General features: G+C 45.2%; 1 protein-coding gene across 7 annotated transcripts in view; it reads right to left on the bottom strand.

The window, feature by feature from the left end:
* Nucleotides 1–23,971, bottom strand: part of NKAIN1 (sodium/potassium transporting ATPase interacting 1) — a 43,772-nt gene extending 19,801 nt beyond the window's left edge. The window contains exons 1-2 of one of the 7 annotated variants that reach the window (XM_083173398.1): nt 23,862–23,913; nt 23,252–23,415 (exon numbers count right to left, since the gene is read on the bottom strand). In XM_083173398.1, the coding sequence (XP_083029524.1) occupies nt 23,252–23,305 (54 nt within the window). In that variant the 5' untranslated portion in view covers nt 23,306–23,415; nt 23,862–23,913. Of the gene's footprint in view, nt 1–23,251; nt 23,590–23,620; nt 23,735–23,772 lie in introns of those variants that run through there. The other 6 variants (XM_083173397.1, XM_083173396.1, XM_083173399.1 and 3 more) reach the window with 6 other exon arrangements.
* Nucleotides 23,972–25,036: the final 1,065 nt, after the last annotated feature.

Raw genomic sequence — 25,036 nt, 5'->3', positions numbered from 1 at the left:
CAGGATATAAGTTCAAGAGCCAATAGGAAGGGACAGTAGGGACTGCACATTCCAAACCTTTTCCCAGAAAGGGCGCAGGGCTAGACATTCCCACCAAATATGTAAGGGCAATTTTTTCGGTAGAATTAAATCGTCAAGAATTATCAGAAACATTAAGGAACATATTTGCTAAAATTTGAGGACACCTGTTCCAACAAGAAACCACCTTATATTGCATTTCAATAACTGAATAGCTAACTGAGCAAGCGAAGGAGTTGATAAATATCTTATTACACTCCAGAGGGGTAAAGGAGATCTTCAAGTCACGTTCCCAGTTGCTCAAAAATTTAGAGGGGTCAGGGTAAGCAATTATTAATTCATAGCACGTGGACAGGAAATGGTCGTATAGATGTCAGACACATGCTTTCAAAAGTAGGGGTCAAAGAAGAGGTAGAGGAGGAGATCCAGGGATGGATGTCTCCTCAACTTGTTCCACTTGGGCCAACTGTGGGATGGGATAAAATAGGCACCCTGGATCACCATGGATACAGTTAAAGAGCAGCAGAGACAGAGTAACCCTCCAATTGAACCCAGTGTCAATCATCCTCAGACCTCGTCCAGGCGATTATTCTAGTCAGCATGATTGCATCAAAATATGAGGGGAAATGGGGAAGTTGTAATCCTCCAATGTATTTACATTGGAATAAGAGAGCATGTTTGAAGTGCGGTTTTCTGCCTCCACAAACAAATTCTCTGACCGTGTTGTGCAACTCACAAAACCAATGCATGGGGATATGGATAGGGAGTGTCAGTAGTAAATATAAAACTCAGGGGAGAACATTCAACTACATGATACTAACTCTTCCCAAACAACAAATGGTCCTCCCCCAATTCCTAAACTCAGAGCACATGGTCTGAAGTAAGGGCCTGAAGTTGTCTGCAAAAAAGTTGGAGAGATCTTTGTTAAGGCTGACTCCAAGGTACTTGAGACTAGAATCATGCAATGCAAAGGCAAATGAGTTTTGTTAGGCGTACAGTATCTACTTTTTCAGTAGTTGATTTTAAAAAGAAAGATTGGAGAGAACGGACAAAAGGCCATCCACAAATAATGCTAATTTCTAAACTTTCTCCTTTACTTGGAAGCCTGTGACATTAGAATTCGAGCAGAATGAGCAAGAGCCTCCATGCAAATAACAAAAACAAGGGGGGAAAGGGGATAGCCTTGTTTGGTACCGTTACTAATCCTTATGGAGTCTGACAAAACACCATTAATCCTAATCCGGGTTTAGGAGAAATGGGAAAGCACCATCATTTTATGAAGGCATTCAGGACCCAGTCCCAGGTGCGACAGGACTCCCTCCATAAATAACCAGAAAACACTGTCAAATGCCTTCTTAGCATCAGTGGCTGAGATTAAAGAAGTCATCAGCCTGATGGTCAGCAATATGTAGTTGTGACCCCATGCTGAGAAGGTCGAGACGCACTTTGGGGTCAGGACCCACAGTTTGAGAACTGCTGCTCTATAGGGTCCCTAATAGTCTGTATGGGATGTGGTCAATAGGTTGACCACTATTGGTCGACAGTCAGCATGAAAAAGTTCAACACAGTCAAAAGATCTATGCAAAAAATGTCAACGTGCGTTTTTAAAAAAGTTTCCCAAAAAAGGGGGTTTATAATACTTTACTATTCAAGTGGGTATAGGGGCCGATTCAGACCCCGCTCATAGCAGGCCGAATTCAGCCCCTTCCCCGATGTTTAGGGTTTGCGCATGTGCAAACTCCAGGAGCGAACGACTTTGGTGAGTTTCACTAATAAAACATAAAAAAAACTCATGTCAACCATTTCCATGTCCACCTACTGCTTGTGTTGACATTTTGACCATATCATCCTAATGCATGTTAACCTTTTGACTGTCGACCAATAGTCATTAACCTCTTGGCTTTCAACCTAATTACTATCAACCCTATGACACATACCCGTATGAATATGGAGAGAGAGGCTCTATGTGCCCTAAGGGCCCTAGCTATACTTTTCCGGCTTATACCCCACTGAAAGACGCGATTCCAGTCGATAGTCATGTTTAATAGTGTTTCTTATGGCTTGTGAAGTGATGCACGATCCTGTGCACTCCATATGGCAAGTCAAAAAAGTATGTGCATGCAGTACTTTGTGTGGTACTTGTGTAGTTTCACGGCAGCAGTTACGTAGTTCACATAGCATCCCTGTCAGAATCAGCGTAGTGTTCCCCTGCCAGTGTAGGCAGTGTAATCAGCATCCCTGTCAGTATCAGCGTAGTGTTCCCGCCCGTTTGTGGCTAGTCAGAGCTTACGTAGTTAGCATAGTCAGTCAGGAGTACCTGTTACTATCAGCGGTGTGTTCCCGCCCGTTCACGGCCAGCCGGAGCTTACGTAGTTAGCGTAGTCAGTCAGCGTTACGCAGTTAGCATAGCCAGTCAGCGCTTATTACATTGTGTGAGAACCATTGACCATTTTAACCTGCCTGACATGATAGGTGTGAATGTGTTCCTGAAACACCCCCACTATCCACGCCAGCCCAAAGCGTGGCGAGCGCAGCGAGCCCCATGAGGGGATGCGTTACGCATCCTCCCGACCTGTTCATACCCCCACTATCACCGTCGGCGTACAAAGCAGGTCAGGAGGACGCGTAACGCGTCCCCTAGCGGGGCATTTGCCAGTATGTAACATGGAGCACAGGCAAATGCGCCCTTTTAACCCCGTCTACCTGAAGCTGACACGGGCAGGGTTGCTGTGCCCTGTCTGCAAGAATTACTGAGACGCACAAGCATCTGAGATGCTTGTGCGTCTCAGACAGATGGAGCGCCTCTCCGCCAGCACCCACATGATCCCCTCTCCGCCGGCGCCTGCCAGAGTAGGGGATCTGGCGGTTACCGTCGTTGTGTGAGAGGTGCTCTCTAAGCTTGCCAGGGACGCCGGAGACATAGATGCACAACATAGCTTAAGCTAGCTGTGAAACGACACACTTGTGTAGTTTCACGGCGGGAGTTACGTAGTCAGTGTAGCGTTGTTCCCGCGGCCGCACTTCTCTATTAGCTTAATTTATGTCTCGAATCTATCATGAAAGTGTAGCGACGTCAAGACTACTGTATTAACTATGACTTTTGGGTGATTTCAAATGTTTTTACTAGAGATGAGCGGGTCCGGATTCCCGAGATCCGACAGATCCTAATATCGGGGATCCATTCCAGATCCGAGCCGGCTCGGGAGTTCCCGCCTGAATTCCGGACCAATAACGAGGCCGAACGTCATCATCGCGCTGTCGGATTCTCGCGGGAGCGGGATCTTATAAAAGACGCACGCGCGCCCCGCCATCTTCACTCCAATCTTGGAGAGGGAAGAGGGTGGTTGGGAAGCTCCGTGTGCTCCGTGCTGTGCTCTGTGCCATGTGCTCCGTGACCTGACCTGTGCCCTCACTGCCCTGTGCTGTACTCCGTGCCATGTGCTCCGTGCTGTGCTGTGCTCCGTGACCTGCCCTCACTGCCCTGTGCTGTGCTCCATGCCATGTGCTCCGTGCTGTGCTGTGCTCCGTGACCTGCCCTCACTGCCCTGTGTTGTAGACTTGTGGCCTGAGCCCTGTAGTGTGATTTAACTAACTAGGTGTTGCAGTGCTCACATGCAGGGGCTGCAGTGTCCACTGTCCAGGGGCTGTCCTGTGGCCCGTGCCCTGTTGTGATTTATTTAGCCCTAAGCCCTGTGTTGTGATTTATTTTATTTAGCCCTGAACCCTGTGTTTTTTTTGTGATTTAACTAACTAACTCAGTGCTGCAGTGCTCACACGCAGGGGCTGCAGTGCTGCTGAGTAGTACACTGTGTACAGGGGCAGCATTAAGGGGCTGTGTCCAGTGTGACGGCCTATATCTTATCCATTGTCCAGTGTCACGAGTCACTCACGACATATATCCTGTGTCCTGTCCTATGTGACGACTGACGACATATCCTGTGTCCAGAGTGACGACATATATCCTGTGTCCAGTGTGACGACATATATCCTGTGTCCAGTGTGACGACATATATCCTGTGTCCAGCGTGACATATATCCATTGTCCAGTGTGACGACATATATCCTGTGTCCAGTGTGACGACATATATCCAGTGTGACGACATATATCCTATATCCAGTGTGACGACATATATCCTGTGTCCAGTGTGACAACATATATCCTGTGTCCAGTGTGACGACATATATCCTGTGTCCAGTGTGACGACATATATCCAGTGGCCAGTGTGACGACAATATATCCTGTGTCCAGTGTCACAAGTCACAACATATATCCTGTGTCCAGTGTGACATGTAATGTGTGCCGGCATATATCCTGTGTCCAGCGTGACCTATATCCATTGTCCAGTGTGACGACATATATCCTGTGTCCAGTGGGACGACATATATCCTGTGTCCAGTGTGACGACATATATCCTGTGTCCAGTGTGACGACATATATCCTGTGTCCAGCGTGACATATATCCATTGTCCAGTGTGACGACATATATCCTGTGTCCACTGTGACGACATATATCCAGTGTCCAGTGTGACGACATATATCCTGTGTCCAGTGTGATGACATATATCCTGTGTCCAGTGTGACGACATATATCCAGTGGCCAGTGTGACATCTAACCATTGTGTGACGGCATATATCCAGTGTCCAGCGTGACATATATCCATTGTCCAGTGTACAGGAGCTGTGTCCAGGGGCGGTGTCCAGAGGCTGTGTCCAGTGTGACGGCTGTGTCCATTGTCCAGGGGCTGTGTCCAGTGTGACGGCTGTGTCCAGTGTACAGGAGCTGTGTCCAGAGGCTGTGTCCATTGTCCAGGGGCTGTGTCCAGGGTGACAGGCTGTGTCCAGTGTCCAGGGGCAGTGTCCAGGGGCTGTGTCCAGGGGCAGTGTCCAGTGTCCAAGGGGCTGTGTCCAGTGTGACAGGCTGTGTCCAGTGTAAAGTAAGAAAAATAAGTAAAAGTAATAAATAAAATAAAAACACATTTTTGGAGGATGATGGAGGAGGAAATAGTGGGAGTGCTGAAGCTGCTACCACCAGTCATGACAAGGCCGATACCTCTTTGTATTTGCTGTTTGGAGCATTTTTCTTTTTTTTGGGATAGTTTATTAAACTGCCACCCTGTCTGCCCCTGCAGTGCCGCTCTGCCAGGTTGGAAGTGTAAGGTCCACATGTATGTGATGCCGACTGCTGTCGCCTAGCTTAGTCATCCAGCTACCTCGGTATACCCTTTTGGCCCAACTACAGTAAATGAAAACAATTTTGTAAGCTGTGAAGTGATCAAAATTGACTAGAAATGAGTGGAAACTAATGTTATTGAGGTTAATAATACTTTAGGGGCAAAAACAGGCCCAAATTCTGTTATTTTAGCCATTTTTAGCATTTTTTCATAAAAATCCAGATCCAAAACCAAAACCAAAACCCACAAGGGTCGTTTTGCCAAAACCAATCCAGATCCAAAACACGAAGGGAGATCCAGATCCAAAACCAAAACCCGAAAAAGTGGCCGCCGCACATCTCTAGTTTTTACATAAGGAACAAGTACCTAGAAATGAGCTTTCCCACTACTCTGCAATTGTAAGGTGCAAAATGTGTTCCACAATAGTTATAGGATGAGATGTCCAACTGCTTAGAACTGGTACAGAATTCCAATGAAATGCATTTTAAAAATAATTTTGATAATCATTTAATCAGCTACATTACCCTGTGAAGGAATTTGTTATAATAGGTGTGAAAATTGCCAAGCAAACATTTTTTTTCATCACATTGACCTTATATAGGAAATATTATCTTTTTTTACACATTTTTTATTTGAATTAATATAAAATATATGAGCAATGCTGGTATCTTTAGCGGATATTTTGAACATCTCTCACAGATATGTTGACACTCAGAGGGTTAATATGAATATATAGACCATTGTTTACCTATATGGTCACATGTAATGAAGTCCGCATTCGGCGACCGTGTGGGATGCCAGACTAGCGTGGATGTTTTTTTAAAAGGGTGAGCATGGTTTTGCCTTAAAAATGATAGCCCTTTTACAAAAAAAGTCAGAGTTCGGACAGCATCCAGCATTGCTGCCGAAATCGGACTTCATTACATCCGGGCCATAGTTTTTATAATTAACAGTCCTGTACAATATAATCAGTTATCTCATTTGCTGCTGTTCCTGACCATGCAATATATTTGAGTGCTTTTATGGTGCGGTCAATTAATTTCTAACCTTCACTATTTCACCCACAGTTCACTTGCAAAGTCATTTGAAATCACCATACAGAAAAGGTTATGCATTACTGAGCTGAATAATACTCATAAAATAACTGAAAAATGTACACTTAACTAAATGTCCCCTCCGTTCTCCCTTTCAACCATTTATAGCCGATTGCAACAGTAGGAAGAAAGTGCATAGCTCTGACAGTCTTTGACAGTCTTGCAGAAAGGCATAGTATTAATTGTAGAAGAAAGACTACAGGTTACATGTGTCTGCCATTCTCTCACACTCAGAACTGTTGTAAATATGTGGTATTATACATTAATGTGTAGGGCCAGCTCTACCATTAAGCAGCTCTAAGCAGCTTTAGGCAGGACCCTTAGTCTATGACAAAATTAAGGATGATTCTGAAAGGGAAATTTACTAAGATGGGAGTTCTATTTCACATGGGAAGTTGCTATGGACAACCAATCAGAAACTTCTTCTTATTTATTTAGCACCCTCTAGAACAGCAGTTTTAAACCGCTGTGCCGCGGCACACTGGTGTGCCGTGAGCGGTTGATAAGTCTGGTTTCATCTGCTGCTATAAATTAACATAGTTTTGGCCTGGTGGCTCAGATGCGGCTTGTGACCTGCGGCTCAAATGCAACTTCATAGCACGTCACGTCAGTGCCCCCCCCCCACAGCATGCGCGCCCCTGCCTGTCTGCCCGTACACTTGCCCCTATACCCACTTGCATAGTTCTGCCCCCTTCTCACAGTTCAGTCTCCTGCAATATGAGCCTTCTTTGTCCCCATAGCACCATTGCACAGGTAGGAGCCAGTGTGTTTAGTTATTTAGTCCATTGTATTTGGAATACTGTGCAGGGCAGTGTGTTTGATTCACTACTGTGGGTGGCCACTGTGTCTGCACTACAGTGTGGGGGGGGGGGGGGGGCACTTTGTTTGCACTACTGAGGGGGGCACTGTGTTTGCACTACTTTGGGAGCACTGTGTTTGCACTACTTTGGGAGCACTGTGTTTGCACTACTGTGGGGGGGGGGTCACTGTGCATTACTGTGGGGGGGGTCACTGTGCTTGTTTTTTTTTTCCTGTGGGGACTTGATTGTGTGCCTTGGCACTTTTAAAGTCTTTTCAGTGTGAAACAGGTTGAAAATCCCGGCTCTAGTAGATAAAAGACAGAGACTGGTTGGTTGCCCATAGCAACATCCCATGTAAAATAGACCTCCCATTTTAGAAAACTTCCCCTTGACATCTTTGTTGAACTTAAAGCAAATGGCAGGTGCTAAACTTCTATGATTCCCCCTCCACACTTTCACCTGAGGTTCTGGAAAGTCGCTATTGGTGTGCGGGTGGAAGTAGTCTGACATTTTTCCTAGGGTGCCAAAAAACCTTGCACTGGCCCTGAGTATACCCCTTCTTCTAATTCTATACTGCCCAGCAGGTTCTGTTTACAGCTTTATAAGCAATTTGGCTTACTGTGCAAACAGTAAAATGTATAAACACCCCCCCCCCCCCCCCCCACATGGATGTTTTAAATATAAAAAAGGGCATGACTTTGCAGCAATGGGCCTGATTCATTATGGATCAGAAATTGATGAGTTGCTCCCAGCAGCTTAGCTTATGCCATTCACATACCTCCCAACATTGAGCCATCGTAAGGAGAGCCGCTTCACACGTCAGAGTCGTGTGTCTGAAATTTTGGGGGCGTGACCTCGCAGCAAGAGGGTGCTCTGGGAATATCTATTCACAGAGGACAGGGGGAACTCCCAACTGCCCCCCCCCCCCCCCGCTGCGGGATAATGCTGGCCCCGGGAGGGATCTGGGAACGTCCCAAAAAACAGGACATTCCCGCGAAAAGAGGGACATTTGGGAGGTATGTATTCATAGCAATGCAAATGCAATAAGAGGTGCATACAACCCCCCGCCTGCATTTGCTTTCACTGAAAACTGTGATGCAATGCTTCTCAGCAAATGCAGCCTGAGTGAGTCTAATCTTAATCAGACTGCCCCTTGCAAAGCAGTCCTTGGCCTGGTCAGTCAGGCAGTGGAGTTAACATAACTACGATATGATTGCAGGAACTGCACTGCACATCACATGCACTGATCCTACAAGTGTGCAGTTTCCTGACCAACTGGAAACTACACTGCAGATTACACAAGCAATCCATACTGAATCAGGCCCATTGTGCATGGCCTCACTGCGAGAGGCGCAGTCTTGCATGAACAGACTACCTCCAGTTTTTCACCCTCAGATTCAAGCTCCTTATATTCTTGGTCACTTATAGTAATGCCCATTACACATTATACACCACACTATAATGTCCCTTACACATTATGCTACACTGAAACGTCTCTTACACATTATGCCATACACCTTAAAGTCCCTAATAACATTAAGTGTCCTTTATAGCTTATTATATCCCACAAAATAGGGACCCTTACACCATATTTTGCCACACAATATTATGCACCTCACAGTAATAACCATTGCACCATGTTATGCCTCACACAGTCATGTCCCTTACACCATATTAGGCCCACAGTTATGTCACTTGCACCACAGTATTGAATCTTACACTATATTATGCCACACAGATGTGCCCCTGACAGCATATTAGATTGTAAGCTTGCAAGCATGGCCCTCCTACTTATCTGACTGTCTCTAACTACCCAGTTTGTTTTATCACTGTTTCCAATTGTAAAGTGCAAAGGAATTTGCTGTGCTATTGAAGAAACTGCTAATAATAAATACTATACTCCACAGTTATGCCCCTGACACTATATTATGCCCCACACAGTAATGTTACATCTTTCCCTGAGCCTCTGTTAAATGTCCCACACAAAATGGTCACCACCTCCTTTAGCATTCTTCACAACTGTTTCCTCTGAGGCAGCAGACATTTTGGGAGGTACTGTACATTTTAAGAAATATTGCATGTAGGCATAACTCCCAACTTCTGACGTGCACGATGCGGGACACTGCTGCCGCGCGCCGGAGGTGCGCCGGAAATTTCGGGGGTGTGACCTAATTTTGGGGGTGTGGCCTATAATCGCGGCTCTCCCACGAGGCCACGCCCCCATTTTGCCGCTATGGGGGTATGACCCAGAGGCTCTGTGAGCCTCTAGCCATGCCCCCAGCCCCCTGGCTGCGGGAATAGACGCTGTGCGCATGCGCAATGGATAAACCCCCAAGCTGTGCAGCGCCACACCAGTCGACACCTTCGGAAGCACCTGCGTGCTTAAGCAGAGGAGGACAAGACCCTGCTTGCATTACACTCTTTTGCTCTGCCAAAGGCAAGCCAAGCTGCCAAACTGTTCTGTGTGTGGTCTGCTGTTGCTGTGCTTTTGGAGTGGATTATTTTGTACTGGATAAAGCAGGAGGAGGTTGAGTCAATTAATCTTTTTTTCTTAAACATGCCATACATCAGAATGACCAGCTTCCGATCCAGATCTTGTCACAATTTCCCTGGCAGCTTCCCAGGCACACGATAGATCTTATGTGTGTAATTTCACATAAGATCTATCATAAGATCTGCACTCCCAGCATACTGGTCATTAGCTGCATCTTCAGTTCTTATATGCAGCACTTTTTTTTATTGATCAACGTAATCCTAGTTATCCCAGTAACCAAGCGATTGAGATTTTTTCAATTCCTATAGAACAAAGTAAGTGGGATTGGCTTGTCTATTCACCAGTCTCCTTATACTGGTATTAGGAGAAATACTGTGATTAAGGGGGTAATTCAGACCTGCCATGAATGTGCAGTGGCCAGCAAATAATCGGGACAGTTGGGAGGTATGTTTGAGCAAAAAAAAAGAGAGAAAAGAATGTCTATTATGTGGTGCTCCTCTATGGTCTCTCACAAGTAGAGATAAAATATAACCTTTATTATTCTGGTTAAACTGGCGAAAATATATAAAACACACAAGTAGGTGAATAGTAGGTGAATACAAAGACAGAATAAAGTGTGTTAAAATACGGTGGCTTACTGACCACGCACTGACTCCTGTTTGGTATATGTAAATAAAGGGAACAGGTTTCTCACATTGACACTTATATATTAAATCAATTTATCAATAATTTGTATCTTTGTGTCTTTATTTTGTGTTGCCTATTTTATTGGGGTATAATATGCCACTCAAGAAGAGGATGTTATTAGGAATTGTATATATGCATGTGTAATGCCATCACCTCTATAGGTTTTCAAGACCAATGTACATTCACTCGTGACCTGACTTTATTTGTCTGTACAGAGATGAATTTCTGGCTGTTAGCTCAATAACAGTGCTTTGTTTGAAGCAATGTAAAGGTTGAGTGTTCCGGCCACCAGATGTGTCACCAGTAATTCTGGGGTTTTGAGAAAGGGAAGAGAAGTCATGCCTATTTTGTCGGTCCGGGGGCCCACAATTTCTGGTGGCCAGAGCCGGTGCAAGGCACCGGAGCACCCCAGGCGAGTCGGGGTGGGGGCGCCCCGGTGCCGGGGGGGTACCTGTTGCGCCGTCTGGGGAGCGGGGGGGTCCTGCTGGCGTCTGACAGGAGCCTGCAGTTGTGTCCTTGCCGCGCGGGTACCTGCGGCGCTGTGTATAAAGCTGGCGGCGGTGGGGGGTCCCTGCAGTGAATAAGAAATAACTAGCGCTATGCGGCGGCGCGGGAAGCGCTTCTGTTTTGAAAACACTGGCTGCATGCTGATTGGCTGAATCTCAGCCAATCAGCGTGCAGCCAGTGTTTTCAAACCCGGCAGCGCTTCCCGTGCTGCCGCATAGCCCGGTGGATAGCGCTAGTTATTTCTTGTTCACTGCAGGGACTCCCCACTGCCGCCAGCTTTATACACAGCACCACAGGTATACACAGCATGGACCCCCCTGCCCGCTCCCCAGACGGTGCAGCAGGTACCCCCTTTGCACATGGGGGTGAGGGGCGAACTGCCGCCCTCCAGTGGCTGGCGCCCTAGGCAAATGCCTAGACCTGCCTAGTGGTGGCGCCGGCCCTGCTGGTGGCAGCCCTGACAAAGTGACACCACTGTGGAAAATGGATCAGGTTAGAAAGAAAGAGCCCAGCCACCTGATCACAGTTCTACTATTTATTGACAGTCTATGCAGATAAGGATATCTCCATAGGCAACTCAGAGGGACTTTCCAGATGTCCATAAAACCCTTCCCCACAGCCTGGTAATCAGCCATTACATGCAGTATAAAGGGTGGAATGGCTCCAAGTGGCTGCAGATTCTCCTGCCAAGTCTGCTTGTGTCTGTGGATCTGAGTACTCAGTCATTGTACCAGACAGATGATCTGGTAAGTAGCTTACTGTGATCACTGGGCCTGCATATGACTGAAGTGCTGTAGTAACATAAACTCATAGCTGCCTACCCTCCTGCATTCTGCAGGAGACTCCCTGAAATAGCAGCAATCTCCCTCTCTCCCTCATTAGTCTAGCAATCTCCCTCATTTAACCTAGCCCACATTACACTGTTGCATTTTTTGGGAAAAAAGCAATGAAAGACAGATACAATTACACTGAATCATCAGCACTATTTCCCAGCACTTTACCAAGTACAGTAGCTCTTACTAACTCTGGGGCTCATCTACATTTGGATATAAGTAATTTTAAAAGATTACTCTCAGATAAAGCAATACACACCCACGCTTCTAGTTGCCACGTTCACAATCTCTCCATATATGGAACTAGACAAGCCCTTTGGGTGGAGCATGACACGCCCCCTCAATGGGGCGCTGTGCAAAATTCTTCTACCAACTATAATCTCCCTGAAACTAGTTTTCAAAAGTAGGCAAGTGTGCATAAACTGAACTTTGTTTGGGGCAGACTAAAGCTTCTTACATGTTCATTTGCATGCTTCATTTGCTGGCGACATTCACTCTAAAAAAAAATCGTAAACCCCCCTCCAGAATCCTGCTCTTGCCCCTGACCTCTGCAGGCTTTCTTTCTGGACCTGCAAAATAATTGGAGAATCATTTAGCTTGCTCTGCAGTGCTCCAGATGGCCCAGTGCCTACAGGCCCTTTAGTGTATATGACTAAGCAGCAGGCTCCCTGTGCTGGATTTGAGATAGGTACAGTATATTGCTGTGATCTTGGAAAATACAGATAGATCTATCTTCTTCTTCTAGATAACATAGGTACTGTTTTCACTTCCCAGTAGTCTGCTTTAGGGATTATCAGATTTATTAAGCTTGGAGAAGAGATAAACTGGAGATAAAGCGGAGAAAAGGTAAAAGGAGATAAAGCACCAGCCAATCAGCTGTGTTTGAAAAAGACAGTTGGGAGTTGATTGGCTGGTGCTTTATCTACTTTTACCTTTTCTCCGCTTTATCTCCAGTTTATCTCTTCTCCAAGCTTAATAAATCTGCCCCTCAGATGGCACATAATATTCTTGGCTGATGAGCCAGTGCGGAGTTGACAAAAACAATTAAACATTCGCCCGGTATCCTTATGTGGATTAGTGGATTCATGAATAGAGGCATGGTTAGTGATGTCAAAGCTAATTATTTGTCATGTCCTGATTATTTTGTCTTGTACCCACCTGTAATAGCTAATGATTTAATATTCTGTTTTGTTTTTATTATTTATTTTTACTTGAATAGAGCACAAGTGCAATATTAAGAGATTTTACCTACAGATTTTATGTACTAGCATATGCGGCTGGCATCGCGAGGCGGTGACGGAGGCCGCCCGCGATACCTGGAATGTGGTGTGCGCGGGGTCTCCGTCACCTCCCTGCCCCCTCCTGCCGGGGACAGCTAAGCAAGCTGTCCCCGGCGCCTCCTCCTCCTCAAATTAAAGTAAATTCGAAGTAAAATTGTCCCTAAAATATAATTTGTCTAACTACTACACCACCAATAAAACATACTTGCCTATCCTTCTGAAAACAGACGGTCAGCTCTCGAAAATTGAGTCGCATTCCCAGCCCCTCCCCACAAAGGTGGGCAAGTCTCTTGCTTTCCCCACCAGGTCAAAGGGAGGGGAACCCATGCTATACAACACCTGTTTCTCAGCACTGTATATCGAGGGCGGGGCCACAATGACATGATTAGTACTGCCACACCCCTGCACACCCCTTATCTGTGCTAGCCCCGCTCACTATGCACTGACCAGGCCCTGCTGCGAGTTGTATACTGGAGGACACATCTGTTCCACAGGGTCTGTTTACTAATGCCTTGGAAAGAGAAAAATTGGATGGAGATTAAGGGCGAGATGTATTAAAATACATATGTATGCCGCCGCATATGTACTAACATATGCGGCTGGCATCGCAATGCGGTAACGGAGGCCCCCCGCGATACCTGGAATGTGGTGTGCGCGGGGTCTCCGTCACCTCCCTGCCCCCTCCTGCATCCCTCACGCCGGGTACACCTAAGCAAGCTGTCCCCGGCGCCTCCTGCTCCCCCCTGCAGCCGGAAGGAAGTATCTTTGAAAAAGCCCTCTGTTAGGGCGAAACGCGTTAAAGGAAGCCAAGTGTCTCCCTTACTTCCAGCACACCTGACCTGTACCTCTCAGCGCTCACCAAAGCTACAAGGGGGGAGCATCCCAAACTGAGCAGACGCCTACCAGCCGAAGGAAGTAACAGCAAGCGCCAGCGGAGAACTCCAGGGTGAGAGCCGGCAGTCGGCTGCGCCGGTGAGAGAGATGCCAGCCACTGCTTATTCAAACAACAGGCTCGGGCAAGGTGGGTTGAGCAGTGACCAGCCTTAACATCCAGGGTCCAGCTCCCCACTCACCCACACCAACCGGAGGGACACTCCAGCTGTGACTCACTCCAAGTCCATCGAGCGCACAAAAGCGCAGGTGAGCGAAGCATACAGAATCTATCACTCCATCTAATACCCTAAACAGGGTTACCTTGTTTTTGGAATGCTGCTATTTATCCTGCTGCTATATATTCAACTAATTGAAAAATATTATCCAGAGACACTAACTGTAATACCCACAGCTACAATATCTGAGGTTATATTTGCATTTTGACCATATAAGTTAGCAGGTCGTGGATGCTGGACTGGGAGCACTTAAAATATATATATAAAAAAATATATCTTTATAATAAATGTGATATACCATTGAGCAATTCTAATTTATTTGTGTGAGTGTATTCATCCATGGTGCAATAATTAATTGGATAATAGCGCAGTAACTCTAATCTTTTTTGGCTCTATATTTGTTTTATCACTACATCAGTGCATGAGACTAAATCTCTCTGTGCACGGATGTGAGATAATTCTATGCACACACACACTTGTGCATAAAAGAGAACTGCAGCTGAGTTATACTTTTACCTATATAAAAAATTATTTTTTTAATTTTTATCATTTTTATTTATAAAAAAACTATATTTCTTGTATACATCAGATAGCGCCTAAATTAACACTATTTTATAGTGGCTGTTTCTTTTAGAAAATTCTATAGGGTATCGCTACCCAAAGGTGGCGATACCCTACACTGCGGTGACGTGGCGGCCGGGTAATAGTGCATAGGAAAATGCAGTAAAACGGGGGTTTTACCACATTTTCCCGTTAGTACATCTCGCCCTAAGTACCTACTAACCATCTCCTCTCATGTTTCAATCAGTCTGTACCATGGAGTTAGGAGCTGTTTGGCTGGTAATTTATCTCTGTCCACTTTATCTCGCTACAAGGCTTAGTAAATAGACACCCAAGTTTTAGAAGTCCAAATTATTGGTTTTGATGTTATGGCTAGTAAACTATAACTTGGGTTGAATTCATTTGATGGTGGGTTTTCCAATGTCCATACCTCCCAGCAGTCCCAAAATCTGTGGGAATGTCCCGGTGTTCGGGGGACATTCCCGCGTCCCTCCCATGGCCGGCTGTCCCGTGGCAGGGGGGCTGTTGGGAGTCCCCCTTGCCGGCTGCTGAGCAGCGGTGAATAAATGCTGTGCGCATGCGCACAGCGTCTATTCTCACAGCCAGAGGGCTGGGGTTTGGCTAAAGGCTCACAGAGCCTCTGGGTCATGCCCCCATAGCGGCAAAACTTTTTGGCGAGTCTACGGTGCGCATCCCTCTGTCCCTCCTCCGTTTCCCTAGAAGTTGGGAGGTATGGATGTCCATCCCTGCTGGAATATACCCCTTTCACATTGCTATGCGGGGTTGGAATTGGGATCTCGACCAGAACCAGCTCCAGCACTTTCACATCAAACCCGGGTCAGCAACCTGGCAATTTCCCGGGTTATTTTGGAGATGTGAAAGGGGTAATAGAAACTTAACACGGGAGCTAGGCAGGTGCAGCTACAGTATGTCTCAGTGCAGGGAAGCAGTGTCTATGTCAGCAACTAATACATTTGCTTAAAGGACGGATACATCTCTCAGCACAACCAGCATCTATAGCAAACCTTCAAGAGTGGTTTGCAGAGAAGCAGACATTCTGCTGCCGTTCTGGGGCAGGGAGGGGGTCATTGGCCTCCATTTGTGAAAATGGTGGTGTCCCCCCTTCATTTATGGGGTGGAAAGAGATCAGGGTTCTCCGTTGTAAGGCGAAGATTCCCTGGTCTCTGCGATGGGCGGCTTGCAGGGCACTATCTGTGCCATAAACCACCAGATTATGGGAGAGAGATCTGATACTATGTTGGGCACAGGTCCATCAGATCCCTACTGCAGTAGGAGGCGTCTGCTTGCAATAGACGCATATTGCTGCATAACCATACAGCGCTATCACTGCTGCTTCCAAGAAAGCAGCAGTGATGGCAAATCATACCGCACCTGAATGGAATGAGTCTCTATGTCTCAGTTCATTCACTGTAGGCCAGATGCAGTAAGCTTGAAAAGTGATAAAATGGAGATTGATAAACCACCAGCCAATAAGCTACTAACTGTCATGCTACAGGCTGGGTTTGAGAAATAAAAGATAGGAGCTGATTGGTTGGTGGGTTATCGCTCTCCAATTTATCACTTTTCAAGGCTTGGTACATCTCGCCCTGGGTCTGTTCAAAAACTGTCATAGTGCAACGTATACCCCTTTTATACCACTGGCCAGGCTGACCAGTCAGGGGGTTAATGCTTTGGCCGGGGGGACTTGTATACAAAGTCTCCCCCCGGCTGTGGCATTACCCTGCTGGCTGGTTTGGCCTGGGGCTGGTTCTTAAAATACGGGGGACCCCTAGTCATTTTGTCCCCCGTATTTTGGGAACCAGCCCCGGACCTGGAGCCTGGGGCTGGTTGTTAAAAATCGGGGAACCCCTATTTGTCAGGTTCCCTGATTTTTAACTACCGGCCCCAGGCTCTGTCAGCCTGGTGCTGGTTTCAGCTGTGGGGGGGACCCCACGCCGTTTTTTTATTTTTTTTATTTATTCAATTTACAATTTGTTTTTACACCTTGCAGCCTGCACGGATCTGGCTGATCCGTGCAGACTGCCTGTAGGAATTCATATTAGCGGCCGTATATACGCCATCGGAGGGTTACAAAGCAGTCGTATTTGACTGCTTTGTAAATCCCCCTCCAGAACACGACTTGGCATACGATGTATGCAGTTGTATTCATTCGTATTAAGAATACGAATGCAACTTTTTGCATTCGTATTCTTAGTAAATTTCCCCCAAAGTACCCACCAAACCGCTGTTAACTGACGTTTTAAAGGTTGTGTTTGAGTGGTTGGTGTTTTATTTTTCTCCACTTTATTTCTCTACAAGATTTGACACATCTCACCCATGGTGACTGCTTATCCGTGTCAATGTATGATATTTAATTAAAAACAACAATTCTTAAAATACAGTATATGTATATATCGCATAGATGCCTACCCTCCTGCATGCTGCAGGAGACTCCCTGAAATAGCAGGAATCTCCCTCTCTCCCAGGGTTAACACCCCTCTGGGATTACTCCGGACAGTCCTTATTTTGATTTTGTCTGGCTCCTACACTTTCATCCTGGCTCCTAGATTCAAATTTTTTTTGTCTAGCCCTGTTATAACGTGTAATGGGCATCACAGTGTGTGATGTAACATGTAATGGACATCATGGGGTGTGGCATAACGAGTAATGGGCATCACGGTGTGTGGCTTAACGTGTAAGGGGCATTATAGTGTGCAAAATCAAGAATAGAATTGAGGACAATGTTAACAAAAACAGGAAAATGGCGGGTCAAGGGGCGGGGCTAGGGCAAGTCAGTGGGTGGGTCAAGGGGCGGGCCACTATCCGGGAATCTCTCAACAAAAAGGTGGTAACCCTACTCTCTCCCTCATTAGTCTATCAATCTCACTAATTTCACCTAGCCCACATTACACTGTTACATTTTTGGGAAAAAAGGAATGAGAGACAGATAACTTTACATTGAATCATCAGCACCATTTCCCAGCACTTTAGCAAGTATAGTATTTCTTACTAACTGCTTTGGGCTCATCTACATTTGGATATAAGTCATTTTAAAAGATTCCTCTCAGATGTAGCAGTACACACCCACATTTCTAGGTGCCACATTCACAATCTCTACTCACGATCTTTCCATATATGGAACTAGACACGCACTTTGGGAGAAGCATAACACGCCTCCTCAATGGAGCGCTTTGCAAAATTCTACTACCAACTATAATCTCCCTGAACTTAGTTTTCAAAAGTAGGCAAGTATGGTACATTGTTAGCATGCCTTGTTTCTTTTTTTGTTTATCCTGTATATTGTTATGAAATATATTTGTTCTAGGAATAATTGATCTTCATCAGTACAGCATATTTGTATGGTTTGTGCAGACATGGGCGTGCTCAGACAGCTCTAAACAGGGTTTTCCCAGCAAACACAGCTTTTTATGGGAAAGACCTCATTAAACATTATAAACAAGTAATTATTGGATTGAGGGAAATACACTATTACCCAAAATAATATGGAAGGGTGCATTGATTAGACACATATGTGTGTAGATTGAATCTATGCTAAGGGACCCTATTCATTTCCAGGATGAGACATAAGAAGGATAAGGAATCTGAGACAGGGCAAAGGCTAAAGGTCAGAGGCAGGATGGGAATGTCAGTGTTGCAGAGCATGAGAATTCCCACAACAAGTCAGTCATCCAGCCTCACAGAATTAATTTTTCATAAGCCTTCTGCATTAAAGTGGAAGTCAGGGAAAGCTTGTAATAAAAGAGAAATGCTCATTATCATTATTTAGTGAAGCATATTCTATGTGGAAATAGTCAAGATCATTAAATAAACCATTAATAATGTGCACATGCTCATTATCATTGTATAGTGTTTTATGTTCAATGTCAGTAGTCAGAAAGAGAAATATTATCATTATAATTATTAGAGAGAGATATGTCTTTAAAGTTGTGTTTTAAATAAGTGCAGATATACCATTTACCTGGATTAATAAAGTAAAATAGTATATTTGTTACTAGAAGGGTGTGCAATTATTGCTGTACTGCTGTCGCTTTTGTAACGTTAGATAATAATTTGGCTGCTATTCACTCTACAAACAATAATACCGGCTTTAGAACAAATACAATCCATAAACATAATACATTTTACAGTACCCACAAAGGTTTAAACCACAATAGTGTTGTTAAACCATCACACTAGAATTTAACTTGACTGTTTTAAACACAGAAATTAATTTTGTAGTCACCTATTCAGTTCAATGTCAGGGGCCATATTTTGACATTATGAGAATAAAATTATTCTTAATGTATCTCCTGTTATAAAAATGACATGTGGGTATCATGCCACTAGAAATATGGCAGTGCCATGGACTGCCAACATCACCCAATGGTTTACATGAGTTAAGGCTATCTATGATGGCAACAACTTTGCCTGATTAAGTAATCCTGATTGGTTGATCTAGACCAGCCAATTAGAAGACTATTTCCTGCACTGAAAATATCACTACCAATATTTCACAGGAAATACCAACACGGGGTTGTTTGAGCATAAAATGATTTTTCGGTACTTATGTAGTATCTGGGCGTCCGATTTAGAAATCGGATCGGATCGCATCGCATCGCATGCGACCAAATCGTATGTGATGCGATGGTCAAGATTTTTCCATAGGATTCAATGTTAAAATGGTCTGAGTCCATTTTAACATAGAATTCAATGGGAAAAAGGGGTCCTTTTCCTTTCCCCACTATCCAAGTGGGCATGGAGTTGGATATAAACCTGTGGCGAGCGTAGCGAGCCACCGAGCCCGAGGGGACACAGAATACTTTTTAAGAAATATGCGTCCCCTCGCGGGGCTCGCTTCGCTCGCCACGCTTCGGGATCGGTGGCTCGCTGCGCTCGCCACGCTATATAAAGTCAACTCTATGCCCACTTGGATAGTGGGGAAATGAACAGGACCTTCTTAACATTGAATCCTATGCAAAATCGCATCGAATCGCATCTGATTGTATGCCTTAAGGTAGGCATACAATCACAAAATCGGCAGCCCAGATACTACATAAGTACCGAATTTTCTATTGAGTGATGTTTCTGGAGAAATACCATGGCTCATTTTTACTTATTATGCCACTGGGTGATACTGTTCTATTACTGTCACTGGATATGTTCTTTTACCTGACAGGACCAAGGACTACAGTATTACAGGCAGGGCCGGTGCAAGGCACCGGAGCGCCCCAGGCGAGTCGGGCTGGGGGCGCCCCGGTGCCGGGGGGGGGGGGGGGGTGGATGGTGTGTGTGAGGTGTGGGGTGGTACCTGTCCTACCGGCGCTGTCTATTTCAATCTGGCGGCGGAGGCAGCGGGGGTCCCTGCAGTCTATTAAAAATCACGAGCGCTATCCGCCGGGCTATGCGGAAGCGCTTCTAGTGTGAAAACACTGGCAGCACGCTGATTGGCTGAGATCAGCGTGCGCCGTGCTGCCAGAGTTTTCACACTAGAAGCGCTTCCGCATAGCCCGGCGGATAGCGCTCGTGATTTTTAATAGACTGCAGGGACCCCCGCTGCCTCCGCCGCCAGATTGAAATAGACAGCGCCGGTAGGACAGGTACCCGGGCGGCATTTTCCGCCCTCCAGTGGCCGGCGCCCTAGGCAAATGCCTAGGTTTGCCTAGTGGTGGCGCCGGCCCTGATTACAGGTCCCACTCATATGCAGACATTGGGCCCAATTCAGACCTGATCGCACAGGCGCAAATTCGTACGGCCAGCGTTCCGCTAAGACGCCACCCCACTAGAGTGGAATCCCGTCTTGCGAATTAACGGGCTCATTGTGCGTATGGATGTGTATGGCTGCAGCTGTGCGAATATGTCCAAACCCCATCAAAACAAGCTTACCATCGAATGATTTTTACACTGGGAACAAGTCATCGGTCAAGCTGGTTTTGTCTATTACATTGCACATAAACAATTTGAATTGATTCTGGACCACCAACCCAAACCACCCCTGCAAGTGTCCCAAAATACCCCAGGGTGCCCCAGCACTCAATTTTGGAAAAACTGTGCTAGTAACTTATGCTCTATATTTTGCAGGGGGCACACAAAAGAAAACCATCTGTAATCTATAAATTCTACATAATCATTATCTTTCTCCTAGCGGAGGATAAATAATACTGCTGTAATTATTATGCTGGCGCACTAATTTACACTAAAACTTAATGCTGCAAGGATTAACACGGTGGACAAAAAAGTTATATTTGGGTAAGGAACTTGCTTATTTTACTATGAGCCCTGGGTCTATCATACTTGTTTTGGAACTTGCTATATACGTTAATGAAAATTAATATCTAACATTGGGGTAGATTTAGGAAGTGGCAATCAGGGGCATATGCATTATCCCCATGCGCTAAAGCAGGGGATATTGCTTCCCCTGATCTATGACAACCGCCGAGCGGGTACCTAACGTGCGGTGGTGTGGGGCAGGAGGCATAGCGCAGCTACGATATTTCATACTGCACGCCTGCCGCCTGCCTCCTGCCTAATTTATGAACGGTCAGCATCACTGACAGTTCCGCCGCCTGCAGCTATCGACTTTGACAGCTGCAGGCGGCGATGCCCTATGCCTACAGCAGGCACAGCTCTGTCCCTGCTGCTGGCTCTGAGCTGCGCTGGGGATCTCGCGAGAGTAGCGAGATCCAGCGCATGCACAGTGAGCCGGACAGGGGGGGAAGGAGACAGCGCATCAGTATTAACTGATGCGCTGTCTCCAGGAGGGGACATCACCGGAGGGGGGAGTTAGCGCTCCCCTACTTTGGCCGGCATGGTGTTAGTACATCTTGTCGGTGTCCCCTCCTGCTTCGCCTCGCTAATGAGGCGAAGCAGGAACTGTTATACCGGCGCATTTAGCGCTGCTATAATAAATCTAGCCCATTGGGCCTAATTCAGTATCAGTTGCAATTTTGCTAAAATTTGCAGAATTACAGCTGCTGCTGGTAGCCTGCGGGGGGGGGGGGGGGACGACACTCAGCACAGGGCAGGGCCGCATGCACGCTCTGAGGGGCCCGGAAGATTTTGCACTTTGGTCGTGTGCAAAGTGCTTGAACATAAAGGATTACCCCCTGGCTACGCAGCCTAGCTACGAAGCTAGTCAATGGATGGCCATCTTTTAGGTCGCATCAGCCACTTGTGAAGTGACGCAGTCGCCATGCCACCACCCAACCGGTCTGCATTACCTACATTGTCTGGATCGTGCCTCTGCAGCACTCCACCACCACCTCCCGAAGGCCCTTACACTGTGTTCGCAATTTCCCAAAGCGACCACATATTTTGGGCACATGCAGGCACTTTACGGCATGCGCGCTTGTGCAGATTCCCAAAAGTTGCTATTTGCGATTTTCACTAATCTACAAATGATGCTGATTTAGCCCTATTGTACTGGTCTTCTGAAACATATTTAAGGGCCTGATTCTGATTACCAAAGGTACCCTTCAAGTTTGCAATGGGGGCCAATAGTGAAGCACTGCGAATGCGCATATTCGCTTATGCGCATGTGCAGGGCTTCTGTGCGGGCACCTTTGGAGACTTGCATAGTCTCCGCGGCGCTTGAATGGTGGGGTTGGGCATGATGGATGTGGGCAGGCGGACACGTGCCAGAGGACATCAGCCGTCCGCCCAGTTCTCAGACCAGATGCCGCAAGTTTAAAAATCATTTGATGGTCGGCAAACATAAAATACAAAAATCATAAAATCCAGCGACTTTCACCAACACTACGCAATGTTGCATATTAACAATACATCAACATACTATGATTGCTTTAGATAGCACTGACAACTTTTGCTTTCATACTGTAGCTATCCTATCGGTGAACTTCAGTCCAAAGTAATTAAACCTGCTGCAAAAGCTTTATTAATATGCTCTGCTTAAAAAGATTGAACAATATACAATACACAACTTTTAGTTGGGAGTGGGTTTACTTGTGGTCAAAATCTTTCAAGAAATTTCGGACAGAATCTGTCAAAACCAAAAATTCATCCAGTTACATAACCTCACGCCGTTACTGTCTAGGTAGACATTGTAATAACGGTTGTCTGGCTAAAGAGAATTTAAAAGAGTATATTTGACTAATATAATACATTAAGCTTCATTCGCAATGGATTCTGTTTAATTATACTGCAATTGAAATGACATTTTGTACATAATGTTAAAGTTTCCTGGAGTTGCCTCCATGTTTAATAATGAGTACTGTTTATGTAAATAAAAAAACTTAAAAAACATTTTTCATTCAAATTGTTAGAAATATTGAAATACACTAAAACATAGTACATTACATACATATATTTATCTGTAAGTACATATAATATTCAATGGTACACGTGACAGCAGTATGCAAACACATTCCTTACATTAGTAGTAATAATAATGATGATAATAACAATAATAATAATAATAATAATAATAATAATAATAATAATAATAATAATAATTGCAACACTGGCCAATAAGCCTACAATGTAAATGTACAACCAGATTTGCAGGTGGGATTTCCATATACCATGCTAACTGGTAGAGGATCTTACAATATGATAAGTAAGAATATGGATGTCATAGGATGAAGTCAGTTGCAGCATCATTAGTGTAAATGTAGGAATGATGTGTTAATCCTGTTAATGGTTCCTGGAATCCCATCACACCGGTTATTGTTGTAACTTACCAGCTGCAGACAGCAGATCCCAACCAAGGTACATCTCCCAGTGCATTTGCCCATAGTGGATGGATTTTGATCCTACAAATAGCAGGCTTTTGTGTAGAGAATCCTCATCTGATAGGGAATCCTAAAAATGTCAGCTCCTCAGCCTAGGATATTGTGCATTGTCCCTGTAGAGAAAAGGCCTGATGGGTTACAGGACCATGTTTAGGGATGCCACCCTACAAATATACATGCTATATGGGAGAGGAGGAGCATTCAACCTTATGTCCTCTTTGTGTTGGTCTATTGTGTGTTTTGTGTATGAGAGGGGGAGGATAGGAGTGGCAGGCAGGGAGGACAAGCCACACACACACCCACCCTATAAGGACTCACCCTCCCTCCTCTTGTGTAGTAGGGAGCATGCTATACACTCCTTCCTGGCCAGTCCCTGGGTGTGGAGAGAGGAGGAGGAGGAGGAGGTAAACGAGAACAAGAGAGGGGGCTGCAGACCAGAATTCGTTTGCCGCCCCCCTTTTAATACCCACCAGAGAACGAGTGCCAGCTGCAAAATCTCTTTTGTTACATTGCAGAAGAAAAGCAGATCCATTCTGTGTGAATGCAGCATTGTACAGACCTTGTACACTGGTCCTCTTTCACCTCTCTCCTGCATCCTTGCTCTGCATCCCAAATTCACAATCGCGGGATTTGATGGAAAAATCTCAGTATAAGCATGTGACGAATCAGTGAATTGCTTTGTTTTTGTACAATATGAAGTTGCTCAGTAACCCTCGACTTCCTTTCAAAAAGCTATTCTGCAATTCATTATGGTTGATGTAATCCATTATCCTACCTTCCTCTGGCTGTATTGCAGAAATAGCTTTTGCTGCCCTTTTTCACCTTTGAGATTCTTCCAGACCTTAACCAAGTTTACCTACAGTAGAAACATTTTTATCTAGTGCTTATCCGCTACATTAAACATAATTCCACCTAGTTAATACCAGTGCTATAAAGTGATCATCTACCAACTGGACTGGGTTAATGCCCATAACAAACCCATAATCCCCATTTTTAGAATAGTCATCTGACCCCTTTGGAATCACTACACTATTTCCCTATTAAAGACAACCACTGAAAACATTGTGGTATTTTGTGGACATGAAAGGATTTCCCATTAAAAATAACCACTGAAAATATTGATATTGATCATATAAAATAATGGATATTGTAGAAAAAAAGCAGATCCATGCAGAGTGTTTAATTGCTAAAATGATTAAGTTTCTATCTGCTAATTGAGTGATGTCTATGTTTTTGTTCTATCAGCATTCTTGTATGGGACTATGGGACAGATTCTCTAAGCTTCAAAAGTGATAAAATGGAGAGTGATAAACAGCCAGCCAATCAGCTCCTACCTGCCATGTCACAGAATGTGTTTGAAAAAATGTCAGGCAGCAGCTGATTGGCTGGCTGTTTATCACTCTCCATTTTATAACTTTTGAAGCTTAGAGAATCTGGCCCTTAATGTTTATTTTGATTTGACATCCTTTCTATTCCTTGATGTCCATATGCAGAGGCAGATCTTTGGGAGGCAATGGAGTCATCTGCCGCCGGGCTCCTGCTCCAAAGGGGGCTCCCCTACAAGTTTGAATCAGTTAATTGAAAGCCATTGATATCACTTCTGTAGCTGACTCCCCCTCCCAGCAGGACCATAGATGTCACAGTTTCTTTATTTTTAAACATAATATACATAATATACATACACACATGCATACATAAATTTATAGAAGGTTGGTGTGTGTAGGTGTGTGTGTG

This window comes from Crinia signifera, chromosome 2, assembly GCF_055691185.1.
Source record: "Crinia signifera chromosome 2, ASM5569118v1, whole genome shotgun sequence".
Classification (NCBI taxonomy): Eukaryota; Metazoa; Chordata; class Amphibia; order Anura; family Myobatrachidae; genus Crinia; species Crinia signifera.
The sequence above is the reverse complement of the archived record's forward strand: the minus strand, read 5'-3'. Positions and strand labels throughout refer to the sequence as shown.